We start from the raw sequence: 24450 nt of genomic DNA on the forward strand, positions 1-24450 counted from the left end.
GCATTTGCTGTCCTCCCTGTTTTACAGGTGAAGAAACAGATGCAGAAGCCCAGTGATTTATTCAAGTTGACACAAGTAGGAAGTGACAGACAAGGGACATAAGCCTCAGCAGTTGGAACCCATCTTCTTCACCTCCACTCCTCCACACAAGACACCCATTCCCCTTTGTCAGTAAGAACACCACTGTTATTAACTTGTGTCAGAAATTTGGAGAGTGACTTTCGTGACTGGTTTCCTATTGCTGCTGTGACGAATTCTCACAAACATGGTGGCTTAACACAGCAAACTTACTCTCTTTCGGTCGGGAGGTCTGATACAGTCTGGTACAGGTGCAGGAAGTCTGGAGTTCATTTTCACTGGACTAAAGTCAAGTTGTCAGCAGGACGGGTTCCTTCTAGAGGCTCTGAGGGGGGAGATCTATTTCCTTGTCTTTTTCACCTTCTAGTGGCTCCCTGTATTCTTCGGTTTTCTCCATCTTCAAAGTGACACCCCAGCCTTTGTGTCTGTCACCACATTGCTGCCTTCTCTGACGACTCCTGCATCTCTCCCAATAGGAAGCTGTGATAATGTTGGGCCCAAATGGAAAATCCTGAATAGTCTTCCCATTTCAAGATCCTTAATTTTATTACATGTGCTAAATCCCTTTTGCTAGATTAGGTGTCCTCCACAGGTTCTGGGCATTTTATCATGGATAATGTCAGAGGCACTACTCAGCCATCACAGTGACTACTGGTTGTTTTTTTTGTTTTGTTTTGTTTTGAATTCACTGATAGAATAATGTAATTCTCTTTTCCTAGGCTACAAATGTCATCTAAACATTTGTTCAATGATGTTACTAGTATGAGAACTGGAGGAAAACAACACATTCAAAACAATAATATTGGAATGCAAGTTTCATGTAATAAGGTATGGAAAAGGCTGTTGGGTTAAGAAAGATAAATCTTTTTGGGCGCCTGGGTGGCTCAGTGGGTTAAGCCGCTGCCTTCGGCTCAGGTCATGATCTCAGAGTCCTGGGATTGAGCCCCGCATCAGGCTCTCTGCTCTCTCGGGGAGCCTGCTTCCTCCTCTCTCTCTGCCTGCCTCTCTGCCTGCTTGTGATCTCTCTGTCAAATAAATAAATAAAATCTTTAAAAAAAAAAAAAAAAAAAAAAGAAAGATAAATCTTTTAAGTAAACCAACATAGTGTGTGGGGGGGAAACGGGGGGCCTCGCTGGTGTTCTGGGAAGGAACATGCATCTGTGGTATGCCCTTAAGTTGTGGATTATTTAAGGTCCTTGTATAAATTGGAACCACCTTGTTCTTCAAAATATAGCCTGCCTTCTTTACACCCCACTCATTCCTCAAATCACTGCAATCTGCCCCACGACTTTACAGAAATTTCTCTTGCTGAGGTCACCAATGGCCTCCAACTGACAAATCCAAATAACGTTTTTTTCTCTCTTTTGATTTCCCTTTGGCATTTAAAACTATTGACCAGGGGCGCCTGGGTGGCTCAGTGGTGAAGCGTCTGCCTGCAGCTCAGGTCATGATCTCAGGGTCCTGGGATAGAGCCCCGCATCAGGCTCCCTGCTCAGCGGGAAGCCTGCTTCTCCCTCTCCTGGTCCCCCTGCTTGTGTTCCCTCTCCTGCTGTGTCTCTCTCTGTCAAATAAATAAATAAAATCTTTAAAAATAAAAGAAAAAGAAAACTACTGACCACTGCTTATTCTTGAAAATTTTTCCTCTCTTAGCTTTGGTATCACCCTTCTGTTTTTCTGTCTACCTTTGTGGTTCAGTTTCCTCCATGGCTTTTTACCCCCTACCTATCCTTTAAATGTTGTCATTCCCAGAAGATTTTGTAAGTGCTCTTCTTAGTCTACATTCTCTTCCTCTGATCTCATCTATGTCTGGGACTCACTGATGACTTCTCTCTACCAGCAGTCAAGACTTCTCTCCTGATTCATGCTGCTAATGGCCATCTGGACAACTTCACTTCGACCGCCCACGGGTGGGCACAAGAAAGACATTTTGAACTACTGTGGCTGTTTCACTCCATGTTTTTGATCACATATTTTAGCTGGGCTAATATTGATGAACTTTCGTTGAGAAACTCCATTCAGCAACTCCATTAAGCCAATTTAATTTTTGATCAATTTCCTCTGCAATATATTTCCATTTTGTTGTAATTATTTTCATTGGGATCCAGTTTCTTCTATATGTTTTATAATGGAGACTGAGTCAATTTTTGGTTCATTTCAAATTTTACCAATGTATCTTCTGCTACTAAGTTCTCTTGTGGCTACTATACCTATAAAATTCAAATTTCCTGGTCAAAAATTTCGATTTAAACTTTGTCAAAATTTCATTCTTCCACCAATTTTTAATGATGTGTGCTTTTAACAGATTTGAATTTAACTTGGACTGAGTATTTCTACCAGTAATATTGATTATAAACTAAATAAAGATAGACAGTTTATATTTTTTTGTTCCTCTGTGAGAAAACTGTCATCAATTTCCCTGATAACTTAAGGTTTCTCTGAAGAGTAAAAACAGAGTCTGTCCTTGAGGTTAAAGGTCCTGCTCAAAACCAGGATGTTCCTGGGGAGATCTGGTAGAAATACTAATTTCTCCATATGTGAGTTGGCGAATTCCCTATCTAGTGATGATCTTGGTCCCAAAACCTTGGTGCTAGAGAAGTGGACCACTTTCTATAGAGAATATTGGCACTCCTTTTGGGCCTCTGGGCTAAGCTTACATAAAAGCAGGTTGAATTACTTGTCTTCTTCCATATAGATTGAGATGCTAACTGAAGCCCTCTACATATTACTACCCCAATTTAAGAAGAGGTTAACTCAAGGAAAAATTCTTAAGATGGACGGAAAAAGATCTTTGTCTCCAAATCTGAAGGAAAGTTCTAAATCATCTGCTTGTGGCTTTTCTGTGGGTCTCACTCTGGCTCTTCTCACTTGGTTGTAAATTAGGGAGTGATCTAAGGACACCTCCTCCCTGGCTGGTCTCTTATTAACCAGTCTCGGGGTTGGCAAAAATGAGCCACAAAAGGGTAAATGCAAACGATAGCACCCTGTGGGAGCTGGAGCTGCTAAGTTTGGCTCTCCCTCCAAGAAGGACAGAGCTAAGTCATTGAAGGTGAATCTGTCTGCATTTGCAGAAGGCTCGCATTCCTGCGTCTACCTCATTGGGAGTGATGCTTCCCCCAGAGCAGTCCCAGTCACAGACAAGGAAGACTGTATTCTTGGTTAACCATAACTTGAAACAGAAAAAGCACAGGAACTTCACACTGTAGAATGAGGTGGGGCATATATTTAAAGATACACTAATCAGATCTTAGATAAATCTTTAGTAAAAGGAGGCAACTTTGGCTTTCCTCATGTATATTATACCAGAACTCTCTGGATCCCTGGGTGAACACCATTACCAGCTTGAACTTGGACCTGAACTCAGCCCTCTACCAATTCTCCCTGAATGATGGAGGTTAAAACTCATTAAAGCCCAAATATTACTGTTAGTTTCTCGAATTTGGAGAGGAAATAAGCAGGCAGGTTCTCTCCCACACTATGGATTTTAAGATTCATAGGTATAATTCATTTCTCCCCAAGACTTTTGGTATGTGTACTTTGTGTACTTTTAAATTTTAATTCCAATATCATTAATGTACAATGTTATTAGTTTCAAGTGTATAATATAGGGATTCAGTAATTCTATCCATTACTCAGTGCTCATCAAGTTAAGTGTACTCTTAATCTCCTTCACCTAGTTCATCCATCCTGCCACCTACCTTCCCTCTGGTAACCACCAGTTAATTCTCTATAGTTAAGAGTCTGGGGGGGCGCCTGGGTGGCTCAGTGGGTTAAAGCCTCTGCCTTCAGCTCAGGTCATGATCCCAGGATCCTGGGATCGAGCCCCGCATCAGGCTCTCTGTTCAGCAGGGAGCCTGCTTCCTCCTCTCTCTCTGCCTGCCTCTCTGCCTACTTGTGATCTCTGTCTGTCAAATAAATAAATAAAATCTTTAAAAAAAAAAAAAAAAGAGTCTGGGTTTTTTGTTTGTCATTTCCAAGACTTCTCTCTTTAATTTGTTATGTTAATGCTGGTCTCTCTTTAGGAATTTTTTGTTTGTTTGTTTTTAAAGACTGAATTCTGGGGGTGCCTGGGTGGCTCAGTTAAGTGTCTGACTTTGGCTCAGGTCATGATCTCAGGGTTCTGGGATCAAGCCCCATGTAGGGCTCTCAACCCAGCAGGGAGCCTGCTTCTCCCTCTCCCTCTGCCTGACATTCTGTCTGCTTATGTTTGCTCTCTTTCACTCTGTCAAATTAAGTAAGTAAATAAATAAAATCTTTTAAAAAAAGACTAAATGCTGATGCAGATCATATTCAGATTAACATATTTTAGGAGCTCACAGTGAAGTTTACAATAGCAGGGAGCTCTTTGGTTTCCTCGCCTCAGTCTGTATGGCCCTGCTGTCTTTTATTATTCCATTTATGTCTCCATGTAACATCTAGAAGGAAAAGTAGGTCTCAGGAAGTAACAATGTTGGCATTGGAAACCAACCAACCAGCCAGCCAGCCAGCCAACCAACCAACCAACCAACCAACCAACCAACCAAACGTTCTTTGAAACTTAAAAACACAAAACTAGGCTTGGTACTATAAAAGGCACTCATGGAACCCTTCAATCCTAGGAAGATCTGACTTAAGAAATAATACAAAATATAAATCACTTACTTTTATTAGGTCCATTTTAATAAAATGTATAAGAGTTTACAACTCAAAACAATTATTCATAAAAACTATCCGATACATAAGAGATCACACGAAGAGTGCAATAACATAAATCCAATAGTCTGCAAATAAGAGGTATCGCAACAACTGTTAAGATTGACTTTATAAATGTCTTTTTCCCTTCCTTTCCCATGTTCACAGCCCTTAAGATTGTGTGCACGTACTGTTTCCTGGGGTCTGATGACCGCAGTATTCCTTATAGCTGGGTTGACCCCCTCATTCAGTCAACTCAAAATGTCTTGTCAGCAGAGTTCACCTCTTTTCCATGGAAGGAGCATTGTCCTTGGCCATCATTTGGTTTCTGTGCCCTAACAAATGACAGCATTTTCTCTTTCAAAGGAACATCTTGCAGGCCTTGTGCTGTTCTGGTCACTACTGCCAGTCCAACACCACACATGAGCCAGGGATTCAGGTCAAACCCTACTGAGTTGCATCCTTGTGGATGAGAAGAGCATGCTTACTGTGGAAACAGGCTAAGGCAATGGCTGACTTTGCCCACCTTATCTAGAACAACTCCAGTTCTCTGAGTTGTTGGCAGATGGGGCTGAATTCACTCAAGCCAACTGCCTACTGTTACCACTTGGTATTCTTTGGATGCCTTCATAAGGAGGTTTTAACACCATGGCAGAAAGCATGAGGACATGGACACACGGACACACACACACACACACACACCCTCTCCATTCACAATCCTCAAACAGGAGTCTTTGATAGACCCAGAGAATACAACTGTTTTGCCATTTCAGAGTGAAAAGGCTACAATGTCTTCGCTGACTCCCAAGGTCTCACTTTATAACAGACATTGTTAAAAACCATTTCTGCAAAAAAAACACAAAAGCCATTTCTGCAATTCCTTGCCAAAAGGAATCAAACAGATCCCTTTAACACATATATACAGTTCTCGCATAATGCAATGGAGAGAACTTTGACTTAATTTCAAGAACATTACTATAAACTCTGAACAGTGTCACCCATATTGAGACTGCCGGGAAGTAGCTTGGACTAAATTTCTTGCATAATTACAAGTTCTGGGAATACTAAACTAAGCCGCCGGTGTGCTGGTTAACAGTTAGGTATTTTTACAAGCTATTCCAGAGTCCTTTCATACCTAAACTTACCCCTGCATTCTGGGGCACACTGGGCCTGGGTTAGATCATGATGGAGAGATGCCTTTGGGTTGTGTCTCCAGGGTAAGGCTGGACCTCTGCCAACTTTTCTTCATCTGTTCTTCTGGTCCGTAAGAAATGGGGAAGGTGAGCCATTTCACTTTCATTTGGAATTATTCCAGTGTGGTGAGATTACCATAGGTTAAGCTGAAACTTGGGCAGAAACTGTTTACAATAACAAGGCACATAAAAATTGACACGATCGTCCAGTCATACCTCTCATCGTTCATTTATTGGTATGGTTGTAGTAGGGGAATGTTAAATGAGGAAATGAAGTGGGAACAGAACAAGGAAGGTGAGCCAGAAAGGCCTGCAAGAGTAGAGAAGCAGCAGGAAAGAGCTGTGTCTGGCAGTGTTTTAGTGATGGGATGTTGGAGACCACATGAGAGGCCTGTTTCCTAATAAAGGTCAAGGTACAAATGAGGCAGGGAGGACCAGGAAGTGAGAGAGCAAGGCGGCACCTGGGGAATCAAGACACTGCCAAGATGCGGGTTCTCACATCTAAACTGAGGCAGCTAGTTGTTTTCAGCAACCTACAAGACTCGTTCTGTAGCAGAAGAACACAGGAACCATTCCCAACCAGATACCACTTTTTTTTTTTTTTTTTAATTTTCAAGCATCTTGAAACCTTTAAGTGAACTTCACAAGTCTCCAAGTGTTCTGATGGTTTAAAAAAACAAAACAAAAAACAAGTACTTGTTGACTAAGGCATTGAAAAATGAAGAATTTAAAGTACATCATTCCATTTAAAATCCTCATGTTTACACTCCATCAAGCAGGACTGGATTAGAACCCGGGGGTGACTCTGGGCATTTACAAAGTGCTTCTACCTCTTTAGAAGCTGCAGTCTTTCCAGCAGCAATCCTATGTACCTTTTATCAAAATGATCTGAGTTTCAAATTTCTCAGATAAGACTGCATCTATGCAGCCAGCAGCTACTCCAGAGTTGATTGGTATGTGTTCTCCAATTTCAATTCCAAAGACACAGTGGATAATAACATTTTTCCTTATTAAAGGCACCCAAGTTGACTCCATTTTAAGTTGTTTCCTTCCTGCTAGAGAATGAGTTGGATCTCACCCTTCTGCAGTTTCCTATAAAATCCTATTTGATAAAATGCACACATATTATATGACATATGTTCTGATGATTTTTCTTTATCAGCGTGATTGAATTTGTATTGTCAGGTCACTCTGGAGATTACATTTAAGTAAAACTGAAATCTGCTACTTTATGAGTCGCTGAAATGTCCACCCAATAGTTTGAAACACTGATGGACCTGTACTCTAAAACTTACTAAATAAATAGTGGGCCAAAAAGATGCTGGTATTTTTCTCGAAAATTTCAAGAAATGTTGGTTGCCAAATTAAACTCAGACCTAACACAGGCATGTGGACATGTACACACATCTACACATACCAAATTTTCAACTCAATAATTATGGAGCCCAAAATGACATTGAATTTATGACCTAGATTCACTGAGGTCCTGCCCAGCATCTGCTTCTGCATCAAGTTTTTGTTCATTCCATCTCCCAATCTAACAAGGACCGGGAGCCTAACAGGCCATATGTGAGCTCAAGGTGATTATTTTCCACCACACATAATATAACTTCATTAATTCAATAGTGCCTGTTAGTCATTTAACGCAGATTCTTTAAAAGAGTTCATCAGTGCATGTTGTGGGTTCAACGCTTTGTATCTAAAATAGATTCTGGCTCATTGCCCTCCACTGAAATGAAAAGTCAAAAGTTCTTGCATTTCCTATCAGATGTGTAAAGCAAATAACATATAAAAGTAAAAGGTGTAGTAGCATTTTGCTGACTATATATCTTCTTTTTCTCTGTTGTTAACCTGTTGCAGTATTAGTTGTTGGAAACATGCATTTGCTACTAATTCAAAACACCCTGAGCGCTCCTAATTCCCTTAACACTAAATTTTCTAGAATTCCAGATTCAGAATGGCCTCTGGCAGGAATATTTTATCTTTAAATTATGTATTTACCCTATATGATCCAAAGATCAGTGCAGAATTTACTAGTTATTGGCTGACAATTAATGTAATATAGTCAAAAGTTTTCATGCATCACTCAGTAAGAACACAAGCAATTTGCATGTATTTACGTTCACTTCTATTCAAAGAACGTATTTAGAGTCCCTACCCATCATACCTCTCCAGTGAGAATAAAAAAGGGTTACAAGCCCATGCTTGACAAATGATTCAATGATGTGATAAAATCACCATGATTTTATTGATTTTACCTCAAGAGCTAAAATGGCTGCTTGATTAGTTAGAAGTGATTAAATAACCAAAGGAAAGACATTTTGCAGGGCTGTCACAGAGGTGATCCTGAATATTTGATAGAGGGAATGAGAATGACCTTCCACTTGAAGAGTTCCTTACTCGGGGTGAGAACTCTCCCTGAATATTCTTATCCTCTTAGCTCCTGCCTTGGAGGGCTTTACTTGATAATGGCCAAGGGAAGAGGCTGGGATGCAAAGTTCCATATGCGTTAGCCCAAACTATTTATTCAACTGGAGAGAGGATTTTGCATCCACCATTACACAAAAGAAATCAGAAATCATCAAGGGGAGAAAAGCAGAGTCTTAGAAGGGACATTTAGCATTCATCAAAGTGAAAGACTGGAGTGGTTGAAACCTCAGGTGTAAAGCCATCGCCAGTAGCCCTGATCCAGTGCCAAGTACTTTTCTTTTCACCTGGATGTTTGAAATAGGTGGAGACCAAACTAGAAAATGTCTTGAGAAGTTGCTGTTCATATTCTACCCCCAAGATTCCTGAATTTCAAATTTAAAGTATACGACACCTATTCAACTACAGTAGAGTTTGGCATTCTGGCTTAATTCTTGGATGAATTTCCAACTCTTAAATCATTCATCTGTTTTGGTAAGCAACTCTCACAACTTCTCCAGCTAATGGAGACATCACTGACATCGATTACAAGTCAATGGAAGCTTTCAGGTTGGAACACGGTGGAGCAGCTCTTTCCATTAAGTTGAACTTCCTCAGCACAGATCTTCCCATTGAGACAAAAGTTTCACCTTAAGGCACTAATAATAACGGGTATGGAAAGAGCCGGGAATGAGTCAGATCTTTCCAGAAATAGACAACATTTCAAAAACACAAGTCAGTCACCTATCTGGCCTACTTTAACATCTACAGAGAACAGGAAATTGAAAGATTTGCATGGATAGTTGATTAAGCTCTTTTCTCTCAAACTGATTTACATGTCTCAGATTTATTTTTCCTCAAGAGGCAGTGGAGAAAGGTAGCAAGGAATCGGAAAACACAAACAAGTATGCAACTCTAATTTGTAGCTTAGTCTCATGATTAATTCTAGGAGGACAGCCTGGAGTGCTCAGACCTAAGGTTTTTAAGTACTTTAAAATATTACTAAGACCACATACCCAATGGTTCAAATTGGGACTAGATGCTCTTTTCTATTGTTCTGAGAGGAAAAAAAAAATCATAATTCTTTAAAACCATGTAAATGGAATTTGTTAAGAGCAAATAGCAAATTTTGGAGGAAAACATCTACTCTGTGAAACTTCAGTTTCAGCAGGATTCTCCTACACCTTCCAATGGATTTGATTTTGCCACAAGACAGAACTAAATAAAAACAGGGCTCAAATCAGTTAGGTCAGGAGACAAATGCCAGTAAATGAGTGGTTGTGGAGGTAGGCATAGTGAGACAGGATTTACCTACAGGAAAAATGCTCCCTGTGCGCGCGCCAAAACACACACGCACACACACGCATACCTGTGCACTCAGAGTGATTTAAAAAGCATGGGTGTGGGAAGGCTCAATACTGTTCAACATGAGCACAGACAGCTCATCTGTTCGAGTTTCTCCATAGGAAAGGATCTGATGCAGGTCACACACCCACAAACACTCATGTGTGAGAGGCTAGCCTGGCTCGCAAAGACTCAGAAACGGATCCAGAGAATCCTTTGTAGAGCTGCTGGTTTTACAGGAATGATTAGTATCTGCAGGATTACACTTCCTCTTCATTTGCAGGATTTTCATCTTGGATTTCTTTCCATAAATATCCCCTTTGCAAGAGCATTAAGTCGAGTCCTGAAGGGACTAATCTTGAGTCCTCAACAGACAAGACTCAGAGCAGGAAGTGCAGGGAAAAAAAAAATCCGCAATAACATAGCCCCTCTGGGGTTGGGGTGAAGTTATTTCTGGATTCAAACAGTCTTGGGGCCAAAAAAGACAGCAGAGATGTGGCCACGGAAATGCCTGGAAGTCCAGAAATCAATACAAACAAAAGAAGTGAGCATAACTTAAAGGGGTTTCAACTGAGTATCACTGCCACGGAGTTCGCTGCCCACAGGAATCCTGCTCGGACACGGGGAACTGAGAGATAATAACTGGTGCACTTCTTCTGAGACAGGCTCAGCTGGGAGTGATGTGATGAGTACTGAGGGTGTGGTAAAAACAGAGGCTTGAAGGCTCAGGTAGCGCTCCTAAGGTTTCTGCTTGCCTGATTTGGAAGGAAAGGGTGCTAAAGCAAACGGATCCACCGCTGACAGCTCCGTAGTCCTGGAGGAAAGGGATGTGATGGAAACAGAGCCAGCTATGGACTGTCTGTTGGTCTGGGAAACAATTTTGTAGGCAGCAATGGGCTGGGCTTCCGGACTTGGCTCATCTTCTGGGCTATAGTGACGGGAATATTTGGATAAAGACTGGGGGCGGAATGGTTTGCCAGCCACAGGGCCTGAGATAGCTTCTTTCTGGGGCTGAGGTCCTTTGTTTCTGTCATTAGGATGGCCCCCAGATTCCAGGCAGGATCCCCTGGGAGAGATGCTGTCAAGATGGTCTGCTGCTTGCACAGAATGGGAGGGGAGGTTAGACTGCTGGACAAAAGCAGCCACTGGGTACTGGGCTCGGACAGGGGCATACACTGCTCTCTCAAGGCCTGGGAGCAGAGGGACATCATCAGTCTGACTGAGGAGACTGGCCTGCACAGGCAACTCCTGGGGGGCGCTCTGGGCAACCGTTAACTCCTCCACATTCTTCTTCTTGGTAAAGGGAGCTCTCAAGAACACGTCTGCTTCCTCTGGCTGGGAAGGAGCCACGCTGCCCTTGGAGACAAACGGGGCTTTGGAGAAAATATCCAAGTCATCAGCTGGAACCCTTGAGCTCCTGAAAGGGGCTGTGGCAAAAACATCTGGCTCCCCGAGACCGTCTGTGGCTGGTTGTGGGAGGGCTTGGAACTGGTTCTTTCGGCCGCCCTGGCCTGCCTTTGCTTGCTCAGTAGAGACTTCATGCTGAGCGAATGGAAGAGCTCCCCCCAGCTTCCCCTGGGGAGGCTTGCAGCTCTCGTCCTCTTCTTCGGACTCCATGAGGAGAGGTCGAGACCCACTGCAGTCCAGCATGTCCCCCTCGAGATCAGTCCCTTCCTCTTCACTGCTGTGGAATGAACTGTTGCTTGAAGGGCCATCTCGGGCCAAGTAGTCCGATTCTAAATTGTTCTGCGTTTTCGTGCCAGGTACTCTGGAGGGGTCTGGATACAGGGGAAGGCCTTTAACGCCTGCTGAGTCTTTAAAGTGCTCTACAGTTATTACAGAACAGGGATTGGGCTCTCTCTGGAGACCTAGAAAAGCACAGAACACAGAATTAATGCACAGATCAGATCAGCTCTCCTCGGAACATTTAAAATGGTCAACCCATGGCAGAAACATCGTGGGACCAAATAAACAAAGGTTGAAATGGAAAAGGAAAAACAGAAAAATAAAAGTCAGGCAAGGAAACGGCACACAAACTGGAACACAAGCAGTCACTGTCTCACATTTTGGAACATGATAGGCACAATGTACAGGAAAGGAGATGAAGATGTTAGGCACACAGACATTCAGCATAACTACACGAGGCTCCTACTCGCGGGGCCAGGCACAGCCACCTGCTCTACCTGGCGCTGGCTCAGGACGGAATGAAAACAAACCCGGTCGCTCAGCTCCACATATACCATGGAAGTTCTGGATTATGCAGAAATGCTGTCTGGGGACAAATGCAACTGAGTATCTGACAAGTGGTCGTCTGCTCCACACTGCCTGTTTCTGAGGACAGATTCTCAATCCCAAACCACACCCCCATCCCTACCCCCAAGAGCAGCAGAGCACGGCTGCTTAATAAATGCAAGATTTACATCAGGAGCACTAGTCAAAGAGCACAGGAGTGCCCCAAATGCCAACACTGAAGGTGCCTTCTAAGGGGAGGAGACATAATAAAAAGTCGTATTAAATAAGTCACCTTCAGCTGGAGTTGGTGCGGAATTTTGTTTTCAGTCTTCTCAGTTAGGGAAGATCTCCTCTGCTTAAATGAATCTATTACAAAGTTCTTTAAGCAGGAGGAGTAGAATACATGGGTTAATTGCAGAAATATTTGCAAACGCTAATACACTAGTCTACTTCTAGCTAGATGGACGTGCCTCAGGGTGCTCTGGCTTTTAAAATCAAATAGACAATTATCAGAATGCAAGAGAGCTTACCTTCCAAGAAATATTAGCAGGTTAGAAGTATGTCATTGGGCACATGTTAGCAAGAGGGCAGGAAAAAGGCATATGTAACTAAGCAAGAAGAATCCAGAGAAAGGGTGGCTGGGGGTAAAGAGAGCATTTCATCATGGGTTTCCCAACCCACCAGGCATTTGGTACAGTGGTTTGGATTCTGTAGATGCCCTGGAACCTCTGTACTGAGGTAATTCCATCAACCCCTCCCCATGTTACCCTCTCCCCTTCCAGGCAAATCATTAGCTAGTAGAAACTTCTGCTAACGATTATCCCCTACCAAAGTTTCTGCTTGAATTAAGCACACAGAACACAGCAGAAGCGGCATCAAAATCAGTTTATTGGGAAACCAGTCACTTAGAGACATTACATTGTAAAGAAATGTTAGAGAGAGGTCGGAACATTTTAGAAGATCCTGTACAAAAATACTATGCTTCTCGGAATTCTGGAACTTTTTAGCAATGCTTCTTTTTAAACAGCTCTGATCTTAAATACTGTTTCCAGAAACAAACAAAAAAAGGTGGGTGTCCCCCTCATTTTCTGAGTTTGAATGCATTCATTCAGTGAATTTCCAGTTAGGAGTCTTTAAGTGAAATTCTGTACTGGTGCCAAACAGCTTTCTGAGTAGTGTTTGAAGAATATGATTTTGAAGAGGATACATTTTTTTTCTTGGCGTTGCGGCTTTGGTATGTGCACCCATGTGGCGATAGGAAAGCGTTAGTCAGCTGTTAGGAAGCAAATGGAACATCTTCTCTCTTGCAGTATATGTGGAGAGACATAATCCTAAGCTCTCAGGCAAGTATAATGATATTAGTTCTGCCACTGTGATTCTTAGATGGTGATTTCTGGGAGGAAATTCAAATGAAAAGGGGCAAAGAGGTTTTCTAAAATAAGATTTGCCAAGCAAAGTTGCATGGAAGCTCCCCTCCCCCAAGACTCCTTGAACCACGTTCTAACACAGACTCAGCTAGACAAAGTTTTCAGTTGCCAAAACTAAGACACAATTTCTCATCTGCCCAAACTACCCCCAGAGCTGACGTTATCAAGCTGGTTCTGTGGGAGAGCAAAATATCTTTTAGGGGAAACATGGTAAATTTAGTCAAGCCAATGACCAATTCTGGCACCATACCGATCAATAATAAAACCGGACACTAGTTTGACTGGAGTTAGTGCTTTTGGGAAATTAAATTGAATTCAGCCAGATCTGTTTGTGTGCAGAGAACACCAAAAAGCAGCTGCCTACAGAATCGGGTGCACTCTGGATGCCTGCAATGTTGGGTTACATTTTGAGAACTATCAGGTACCAAGTGGAGGGGACCATATCCGGAGCTGGACAGAAGAATGTGCTTACCCTATCTAAATTACTTAAAAAGTGGGTTCTTGGACAACTGGAAACCTGCCAAATTAGCATATTCTAGGACCCTGATGGTAACAGGAAAACTATACCTAAAATTTCGAGAACTTTTAAAAACTCACAAGCCCAGTCACTAAAACCCTGTGACATTGAGTTTGAAGGGGAAACTTATTTCCTGTTCTTCAAAACAAGGCCAGACCTGTTTCTATTTTTCAGCATGAATCTGCCTCCTAAGGGTTAGAAAACTACATTTAAAGGATTTTCCTGAGAAGGCCAAGTCTCTTAACCTCTTTACTCTTTTTTGAGAAGGTGTACTGTGACTACAGCAGACAGCAACCACTCTTTGCTGCTCTCCCAAGCCGGGCGTTCTGGAGACCCAAGAATGCCAGTGGGTTTGGGAGAAACACAGACATCCATACACCCTCAGCACAAGACACAAAGGAGTCAAGGAGAGATCCTAAATAACTTACAAGCAGAAGATGACATTAAATATTGTTGGCAAAAGAGGTCTTTTTTGGAATACGAGTATGTATGTTCTTATAAGGAAAGCATGTGTTTTCAAGGTGAACAATCCTTGTATATGAAAATGGCCTTGCCCTATCAGGTAAATGTGTTTGCAACAGTCTGACTACTAGCAAAGAAGGATTTGCACTACTTTAACCCCATGTCTTGGCCCCATTCCTCTGGCAACCAAAAGCACGCACAGCAGACGCCCCGGGACCACATAGCTCAGTGAAGCCAGCCAGTTGTTCCTGAGGAGTAGAGGCCTTCAATCCAGGCCCTGGTCTCACAGGCTGCACAAGGGTCTTTCTTATCATGAAGCCTCAAGTAGGGCATTTGGTTCTAATCCCCTCAAACTGGGTTAGGTCCCTTTTCATTCCGGTTTAGCCCACTAAACTAAACAAGAAGGCAGGACACCCTTCTTTTTCTTTCTGTCATGGAGGACTGTGTGCAAGGTTAAGGGTTAGCACACTTTTTAGGAGTTCTACGAGTCTATTTCAAGGTTCCAAATTCATGCAGATTCAGTCAGAGTTCATGTGCTTGACAGAGCAGGAAAGGGGTCCCCAAAACTCTTTGATGACCTGTTCACTAACGGCCTGTTAACTTTCAAAGCAACCCTAAGTGCTGAGTGATTCGGGGTACGTCTACTCTGGGGATTTTATCTGATGGACACAGTGAAGGGGTCATCAGAGTGCTTTCTGAAAAATCAGAATCTGAAGACGTAAATTCCAGGCTGGATATTCTTTAGTGCAATATATCTTGCACAGCCAGAATTTTACTTTCCCCCATACCGTAAACTGAAGTAACAGTTACAAGCAGTATCGAAGACCTACTTCTTGCCCCAAACTGAAAACGAAGACTTGGGAGTACTGAGAAACCTTCACATATATTTGGCAAATAGAAAGCAAACTGTCCCTTCTCAAGGAGGTCAGAAATGCAACACCAATTGAAATTCACACTCTCGGAGCCGAATCAGGGAATTAAGAGATGGTCACCAAATTAATAATTGCCATGACTTTTCAGCTTAGATGACAAAATTAAAGGTTTGGTTCTACCCTATGCTGTGCAGTGGTTATTAAAGCCCAGGACTGGGGAACAGGGATTTGGTGGGACCCAATGCAGGCCAGTGACGCTGCGCCTCTTAAGGCAATGGAGCAATTAGAGAGATTTCTCCCTGGGCATCAAACTGCTGTTGCCAGCATCAAACATTTAATTAAACTGGCCTGGGTATATTAAGGATCAAATTAGAGGAGGGCAGCTGCAAATCTGTGCTCCATTTGCAACCCCGAGTCTAGTCACACCAAATACAGGCTAACGGGGGTTTTCTTCTCTCTGACAGCAAGGGGAAACCTCAGTGGCCACACTCAGTAAGTCACTCAACAATGAGTTCAAGTCCTTTTCGCACAAGTGCATTTTCAGATCAGGAAAGCGGCAGTTACTGTAAGTTATTTACATCTGTGAACATCAGGCTCCCGTTTGAACAGATAAGTCTTTATTCCCCTGTATGTTTACATAATAAATTGTTTACAGACCTTTTTTTTAAACACAATACTTGCGTAGCAATGTTTAAATCTCATATTTTTACTGTAGAAGGGAGCTTCGCGTACCTCTGTTTGCTCTGTCTTCTTGGGGAGGACATGGTAAAGACCTGTGGTAAGTACGCATCCACGTGACGAGGCGATGTGCAGTAGGGGGAGGGAATACTCACAAGAAAGAGAGGAAAGTCAGGACACTACATCCAAGTGGGGACCCGGAAAGTGTCTTCCGTTCAAGCAACCGCCACCGTTTGGTAACTCTGCCAAATCAGCATTACCCAAAGAACTTCCCTCCTCCACTTTAGTGAAAGGAAACCCAGGATAAACAAAAAAGTATCTTGTTACAGATTATCTGAAAGGGAGGCCATCTGGGATTCATTTTGACTCAAGAAACCCAAGTACATCCAACTTCAGGAATATGACTAGGGTGGAAAATGAAAAGACTAACGTTGTGTTGGTAAAATTATAGTCTCTAGAGAGGAATAAAAGATAGCTTTGTATAATCTGGAGTGTTTCAGTAGAGATTTCATTTTAAATATCCCTCTGATAGTTTCTCTGTTCTGGCTGGCAGCCTCTAATTTGCTTAATTTTGTACTTTGGGCAATCTTGTCATTTTTTTGTCCTCAAACTCTAAGTTAGTGGCTACATGATCCTGGTAATGTTACAGCCAGAGAAAGCTAAAGACTTCTGGAAATTTAGACAAACATCATCATGGGAGACTTGACTTTGGCCCAAGGTATCTACAGTATGAATTTATGCAGCTGAACTCAGATCCCTCCACAGTTCTGGGCTGAGGTCAATCCCAAAGGTCTCCTCCTTCCTCTAAAATTGCTGAAGGCAGACTGATCCTGACCTGGAGAAAACTGTGTTAGTTCACATCAAAATGATCAATTACCTGCCAGGACAGCAGGAAAGAAAAGTATTATAAGCAAAACTAAAATTTCATCTTGAGAAAAACAGATTCTTCTCTTGAGTATGTTCCCCTATAATTATTAGCAATCCAAGTTCTATAATTCTAATTCAGGAAGTGCCAAGTTCACTATCAAATGACACTGAACAAAGTGACAACCTCTTTCAGAGGTTATTTTAAAATCTGCATTTTTCCATTTTCTAAACCACTAAAGACAGGTGAAATTATGGCAGTTCCCTTATTCGGAATATTAAGGAAATCAAGACTGACTGTTGTCACTTTCCATTATAAGGTCCTCTCTGGGAATTTTCTGTGGATTATTCTTTTTACTGTCTTCAATAGTAACCATGTTTCATGGCGGGGGGTGATTTTGCTTTTTGGAAACAGCTAAATGTGACTCAGAACCAAGAGTTATGGTAAAAGATTAATAAGACAGAGAACATACCTCCGGCTACTAAAAGCAATACTAATTAGATAGTAATTCAATGGATTTTCTTATACCTTATTACTGTCCGTGACAGTGTTTCTAAGGACGGGGGTGGTTTCAGAATTAACTTAAATGAAGGCAGCACCGTTAGAGTAGTAATAACTTCCCAAGTAAAACCAGATGCCTTTGAGGGGAACAACACTCACTGAGCGGCCAAAATTCTGACAGGTCTGCTGAAGAAATCATTAATTATGACTGTAGCTAAGAATGTCCATTTAAACCTTATCTCCTCCGAGTCCTGTGTTTTTACAAATACTGGGACTTAAATTTGGTGATCTAGTTATTTGAATGCTGTAAGGGGGTAAAAAAACTTGTGATGTGTTCTGGTATAGTTACCACTCTTGCACAGTTGGATTAAAGCAAATCAGAAACATATGCTTATAGTATCTGCCCATTTTTTAAGTGCCAGATCACTGATTATATATTTTAAAAGAATTGCAGTCTTCTGATACTGTTTTGTTGGAATAGGTAGGGCCATTAAAAAACAAAACAAAATGATACTTAGATACTTAAAAAAGAAAAAATCTATGTCCCAAACTGTCCAATAATGTAGGCTTCTATTCGGTTAGCCAAGGAAGAGCCGCTCAAGTAGTAAAGGGCTATTATAATTCTCTAAAATGTAAATACTGCTCCAGTAACACTAAGAACTACAGAAGGGAACTAAAGAACATCAGGATTATACAGATCCTTTATAGTCCTTCCCAAGCATCATAATATGTAGGTAGAATGCTAGAACTCCACAAGCTTAAAGACCATCCAGTCCAAACTCATCACCGTACACCTAAGGTACGACCGCTCCTGTCAGCAGGAGCACCTGCTGACAGCTACTTGGCAGGTGACTGGCAAAGGTCAGGGAGCGATCCCAGGGGGTCTGTCCTGCCCAGGCCTCTTCTCCCACGGCTCGACCTTACGTCCCACACCTGTGAGATGAAGTGGATGGACTATAGGCTGGTCTCTCTTAACTCGCTTGTGGCTCAGTCTAGAGTTTCGTGTGTCTCCCAATTATCAGAGGCTGTAGTGTCTCTAGTGTCCTATCAATAAACCCTTTTAGCTCAGGGATGAAGCTATAAACTAACGGAGGTCCCATTTACCGAGTCACTCACATGGATTCCTAACTTAACAGAAAAATAGTTCTCCCCTTTGAGGTCCTATTCCTAAAGAATAAACCCAAGATGATTTCATGTCATTATTTCCCTCAGACTTCCTCCATCCAGTCTAGTCTGTTCATTTTCATTAACAGTCTCCATTAAGCTTTCATGAGCCAGACAACTAGGGAATATATCTCAATGTGATTATGGGTAATACAAGAAAGGAACAATTTAGAGATACCAAATTTCTAAACTGTACTCTTCACTTCTTCAATTAAATCAAGAAACTAGATGTTCATTATATTTCTAACATGTATATGTGTGAACAAAAATCAAATTGGAAAATATAGGCATAAAACATTGTTCTTATTTAAAAATAAACATTTCCTTCATTAGTTTGTACATTCTTTCTATGTCCAGGAAAAAGAATACAGTTTCGATCTTCAGTAATATTCCTGTCCATAACGGGGCAAACCGAGTCCCATTTTCACTGCTGTCCCATCGTGGAGAGTTCTTCAAGGACATCTTTTTTTATCTTCAGCAGGAAGGTTGTGCCTCCCTCAACTTTGGAAATGATCCATTATCCTAACAGAGGCCTTTACTTAGCTCATCTAGTTCCAGCTGGCACAGGAAGTATTTAAAGTCAGAAGGAAGACTGAAAGATTCAGACTTTTCCTCCCATGCCTTTCAAAGGCTGTTCTCACATTTCTGGGGTCAAAGCTTGACCTCCAAAGTGCCACGTTTTGTAGGCCGTTGTTGCCTGCTCAACTTTCTTCCCCACCCCCCTTAAAGTGCAAACGTGTGGAAAAAGAAACAAAAGTACTAGATAGAGAAACAAACAAATGAGCGTGGAATTTTATTTGTACAAATCTGATCAATTAAGAGTTTCCCCTTCTGATCATGGCAAGTGGCACTCAAGGAAGAGAACCACAACGGGCTTCTCTGTGCCCACCTCATTTCAAAAGGGCAATTTTATAAAATTGCTTTCTATGGGAGGAAAAACAAAATACACTCCAACGAGTAAGGACATATACAGAGGTTGACCATGAGGCATGTTGTCATGTCAGTGCAGGGTCCTTTATTTATTTTATGAACAATATTCTAAGGTTAGTGAGGAACTACGCTTTGTTTTGCTTTTTAATCTAGGAAGCCAAGGAAAACCAACTGGACATATTCTGCTGGCTGCATCCTTCGATTCAAACATCAGAGAGAAAGAAAGGTAAGTAGCCAGAATCAAATTGTGCCTAGCTTGTCAGCACACTTATTTCTGATTATCTGAAAATAAACAACATGCTTATTCTACAAAGACAGAGGACCTGCTGAAAGCTTATAGCAACACACAGTCTACTCAAAATGATTCCATATGTTACACTGTAGGATTGCTGTGTAGTTATACAAGGGAAAGAGATCAAAACCCTGTACAGACACCTGATATCAGACTTGAAACGCCAAGTGGAAACAGAACTATTCAGCGTCTTCATTTATACACAATTTACAATATTTGATTCAAAATAAAAATCACAAGAAAAATACATCTGTTTCTGCTACAATTCCTTCCCCTCCCCCATCCACCCCCCAGTGAAAAGTCTTCTAATAAAAGGTATCATATTACCACCATTGTCTCATTTTGGTCTAATTCTGAGATCCCGGCTCGGGACAGTTAACATGAAAAGGAATGGCAATACTTGGGTTTTATATAACGTACACATTTTATCCAAGGATCTCAAGTACTTGCAGTCACGTCTCCAGATCTGAGAAATCACGGTTCAATGGAAGCCAGAATGCTGGATGAATGCTGGGCAGGTTGCATGGGGTGTAAAATCCCTTGGCTAGGTCTACGATCAAACAAGGTCAGAGCTGGTGGGCTAGAGCTGGGCTCAATTGCTCTTTTCAAACACATCCCATCTGTCAGTCAGTTTTACCCTCTCTTAAGTCACACACCCATCTCCAGGCTACTGCCCAGAGTCAAGACCAACTGAAGAAGCCACGTCCTCATGATATAATGCAGCAGCGTAAAAAGCAAAAACAGAGAAACACATTCATCAGCATCTGGCCAAAGGAGACAGGGGCTGAGAGGATTGGTCTGGGAGGCCATTCCTAGCAAGAATGAGACAAGGGTGTCAATTCACTAGTTTCAGTTACAGTTAAGCTTTGGGTGGAGTTGATTCCAGCAGAGAAGCTCATGGCATCTAGCGCTTGATTTAAGATAATGCTATTGAAGAAGGGTAATGAGAAAACACAGCAAACTAACAGGGAGGAACTGGCCAAGGAGTATCTGGAGGGCCAAAGTGATTTTCTTTCCTTATCGTTTCTACAGGAGAAGGCAAGGGGTAGGAGATAAGGGCCAGAGGGCCCTTTATTCGTAGATTTTTTAAAAAATCCTTTTTTCTTATAACTCCGTAACGAAAACGTGTATTACGGTGTGAAGGTTACAGAATTGCCTCTGCTACTGGGTCCCGGCTACAGGTCTATGAGCTGATCCACCAACAGTAAAGACCTGGCTAGGTTGGGAAGACTGGACTCAGAGCTCCCACTGCTGTTTCTAGAGTGCCCACCTGGAAGTGGAGAGATAGGAATTCAGTACAAAACACAGAGGGTTAAGGTTTAGATGTGCAGAGCAAGCAAAGGAGAAACCAAACCAAACCCTAGAGAAGCAAAGTTTACATTTGCAAACTCTTACATGTTGATTTTTAAACATACAAGCTAGGTATCCACCACCTCCCACCAAAACTCCAGGCACACCACACTAGAGGCAGAACGCCTTGCAAAGAGGATGCTATTTTCAAATGAATAGACATTCTGCCTGAGAACTGCTGGCTGGACCCTAACTTCCTGATAACATCGAATCATCTCCCTGACAAAGTAAAAATCAACAGTTTTTGCTTTGGGGAGAAATTAGTTACTAAGACCACTGCAATAGAAATGGGCTTTAAGAAATATATAGATGGTCCCATGGCAATTCAGGGTCTCATGGCACATTGAAATAATTTTAACCCATCAGGGAGGATAAAGGATGCTTCACGAATGTCCAAAAGATGCAAATGGTATCCAAGCACCATCCTTCATCTCTTTGGGAAGAATATTTATTACAGATTATTCTAATCATGCTCAAGAAATGTTCCGTGCTTTTTAAAAAATATACGCCTTCCGGTTTTCACTAAGTTTCCACTTTATTTTTCTCTTGATAACTTTGTAAAAGCCAGATTTTGGTCAAAGTATTAAATACATTCCTTCTAAGTAAACACCACGGCCAAGCTTTAAGATAACTGTATCTCCGTCTGTACCTGTATCTCTTTCTTATCCTGCTTCAGCCCCACGGTCTGCCATTATCCCCTGTTTCCTTTGTTAAGTGCGGGTGCTTTTTTCCCCTCTTGGAGATTAGGTACATTACTATTTTGTAGTGAGCTGTGATGTCCAGCTCTTCTCTTTTCCACATCCTCTCTTTCTTACCTTGTGGGTTTTTGGTTATCAATACAGGAATAGGGTCAAACTCATCTTCTGCCACCTTGTCCGAGCCCTCAGGGACATCAAAACCTGAGATGAGATTACTATCTTCTGCAGCTTAATACAGAATGCAAGTACACAAGCAGAAACAATAGAGGTAGAGATTAGCAAATGAGAGAACATGTAAGGGCACAAAGTTCCCAACTATACAATCGCTGTTGTTTTTGAAGGTGAAAATGCTTATTTTCATGACTTGAAATAAAAGTAGCAAAACTGGAAAATAGGGAAACAGAAAAAAAATGGTTTCAAGCTGGCCATGTTAAGACTTTCGTAAATGGTCAGGGAGAAGTGTTAGAGGATGAATTCTCCGCTACCGTTTTAAAACCACTCATTGTAGTTACTGTGAGGGATCTCTTCAGTGCCAGTAATTCACAAAGGCCCAGGAATTAGTCATTTATCTTCCTTATTAAGCAAACAGAGGCCTGACTAACAAACAATACTCAAGAAACTCGCAGCCAGGGGCAGGGGGGAGGTAATTAGTAGCTCTTGAAGAAGCAACTGCTACCTAGGGACGCCTGGGTGGCTCAGTTGGTTAAGCAGCTGCCTTCGGCTCAGGTCATGATCCCGGCGTCCTGGGATCGAGTCCCACATCGGGCTCCTTGCTCGTCAGGGAGCCCGCTTCTCCCTCTGCCTCTGCCTGCCATTCTGTCTGCCTGTGCTCGCTCTCTCTCCCTCTCTCTCTCTGACAAATAAATAAATAAAATCTTAAAAAAAAAAAAAAAAAGCAACTGCTACCTACACTATGTGTTAATTAATTCAACTTTAAATTAAAATTTTAAAAAAGAAGCAACTGCTGTATACAAGGCAAATAAAATACTTCTGAAAGGACTTGCTGCCCTGTGACTTTCCATCAACTCTGATGCCTCAGGGAACGCTGGGGCCCAAGATCACATGCCCTGGGATTTCAAGCTTAAGTTTGTTAGAATATTCTCCTCCATTCTAAGATTACCCTATGGGCAAGTGCTAGCTGAGCACCTATTTTGCAAGTGATGTTTCTCTGTAATTACATACCGCCGCTGACACTCCTGCCAGACATAACTGGTTAAACACACACTCTATAAAAACATAATAATTTTAATGCCATCGAGGATAAAAACAAAAACTCAGCTATTACCACCGAAACCATAAAACTAATTATTTTCAGACTTCTTGGGGAGGCTTCCTTCTCGAGTTTCTTTCAGAATAAACTTACACTGCTCCTTTTCCATACATTTGCTCCTTCCAGAAAACCGACTTCACTACCCACAGTAGAGAAAGAAGTTTAGTGAACGCCTGCATCCTGTGCCTGTCACTTTTATAAACAGCTCACTGAAGGGAACTCATTTCAAGCTATTTCTGTCCAGCAGCCTTTCAAACTGGTATCAACCCAGGACTAAGAAATGAAAATGGCAGATGAGAAAGAGAAATCCAGTAATCAGTCATGACTCAAAATTTAAACCTTTGCGAAGTTCAGTCTTTGAAGACTGACTTTTGAGGACTTATGCCTGCTGCTTTATTGAGCAATCACTACCCAAAAACTTGAAATCAGATTTGATGAACAATTTTAAGGTCTAAGGCTAACAAGTATATTAATGACAACAGTCAGTCAGTGGACAGTCAACTGAACCATCTACTTGCGCTGACTGCAAAGGCACAGAGCTCTGCCTTTCATGGAGAACAGGGACTATATGCTGTCCCCATGATAGCCGGAAAGCAATGGCTCCACCAATCTGTTGTCTAAGCTTTACAAGGCACTCTTCCCGAGAGTGATTTTTAACAGAGAGGCTAAGTACAAACTCAGGTTTCCTACATGAAGGAGGGGGTGAGACCACTTCACTGGCAAAGACTTTCGGTAAGGAAAATTCTCAGGACTCATTCAGTTCTCCTTGAAGGACACATGGGAGCCCGAGGACAGGAAAGCATTTTACCTTTATGGGCTGGAGCAGAGATCACTATGGGGGCAAACTCTTCCAGAAGGTCAGTAGTAGGGTTAGAAAGCAGGGAGCCATCAATCAGGGAATCTTCCCCGGTGAGAGAATCTGAGTCCAGATTGACAGCATCGCAGGTCAGTGATGGCATTAAATGGCACACACAATATCATGAGATTAGAGTTTAGGCTTGAAGTTACTGCATTTACATGTCATACGTACAAGCCAAGGCGGGAGAAAGAAAACCACAAGTAACACGTTAAGCCCCCAGCATTTTCATTGATAGAAATATGTACTTCTAGATTCCTCTTAACATCAACAACATCAAATATGGAATACTTCTTTGCTCAGAGGTTGCTGGGTCAGCAAATATGTGATCTGGATGCCAAGAACCCTTCAGCAACTCAGTTCTCAGCAAATGCCACTTGGGGAAAAAAGGACTTTGCCATTAAAGAGTTTCATTTAAACTTTCCCTAAACAATCAGGGGAAAAGGTATGACAGGGTGAGGTATTGAAGCTGACTAGGAGGGGGATGTCCCTGGCTTATTATCAGCAGAATATGACATGGTTAAGCAGCATTTTCTAAATCTCAACCAGATCCCCATTCAAAACAAAATGATCTTGCTTCTTAATAATATTCTTTCAATTTGAATTGCTTCTCTGAATATATGATTTTTCTTTTGGGTAAGGAACAG

At 41.9% G+C, this 24450-nt stretch overlaps 2 protein-coding genes across 2 annotated transcripts in view; both read right to left on the reverse strand.

Annotated features, from left to right (window-relative positions):
* Positions 1-4708: 4708 nt before the first annotated feature.
* Positions 4709-12061, reverse strand: LOC111147985 (uncharacterized protein FLJ45252-like). Its single transcript, XM_022504322.1, has one exon. It carries the CDS (start codon positions 11337-11339, stop codon positions 10428-10430), a length of 912 nt encoding a protein of 303 aa, XP_022360030.1. The 5' UTR covers positions 11340-12061; the 3' UTR covers positions 4709-10427.
* An 8529-nt stretch (positions 12062-20590) lies between these two features.
* LOC111147984 (AP2 associated kinase 1) overlaps positions 20591-24450 on the reverse strand; it is a 158950-nt gene continuing 155090 nt past the window's right edge. Inside the window, exons 20-22 of the mRNA XM_022504321.1 lie at positions 23756-23866; positions 21795-21905; positions 20591-20899 (exon numbers count right to left, since the gene is read on the reverse strand). Coding sequence (XP_022360029.1) covers positions 20805-20899; positions 21795-21905; positions 23756-23866 — 317 coding nt within the window. The 3' untranslated portion in view covers positions 20591-20804. The remainder of the gene's footprint in view (positions 20900-21794; positions 21906-23755; positions 23867-24450) is intronic.

The sequence above is a fragment of the Enhydra lutris genome, unplaced genomic scaffold (assembly GCF_002288905.1).
Source record: "Enhydra lutris kenyoni isolate GAN:26980312 unplaced genomic scaffold, ASM228890v2 scaffoldscaffold18, whole genome shotgun sequence".
Taxonomy (NCBI): Eukaryota; Metazoa; Chordata; class Mammalia; order Carnivora; family Mustelidae; genus Enhydra; species Enhydra lutris.

Coding starts and splice junctions, on each gene's coding strand:
- LOC111147985 (XM_022504322.1), bottom strand. CDS start 11,339: ATGCTGGACTGCAGTGGGTCTCGACCTCTCCTCATGGAGTCCGAAGAA.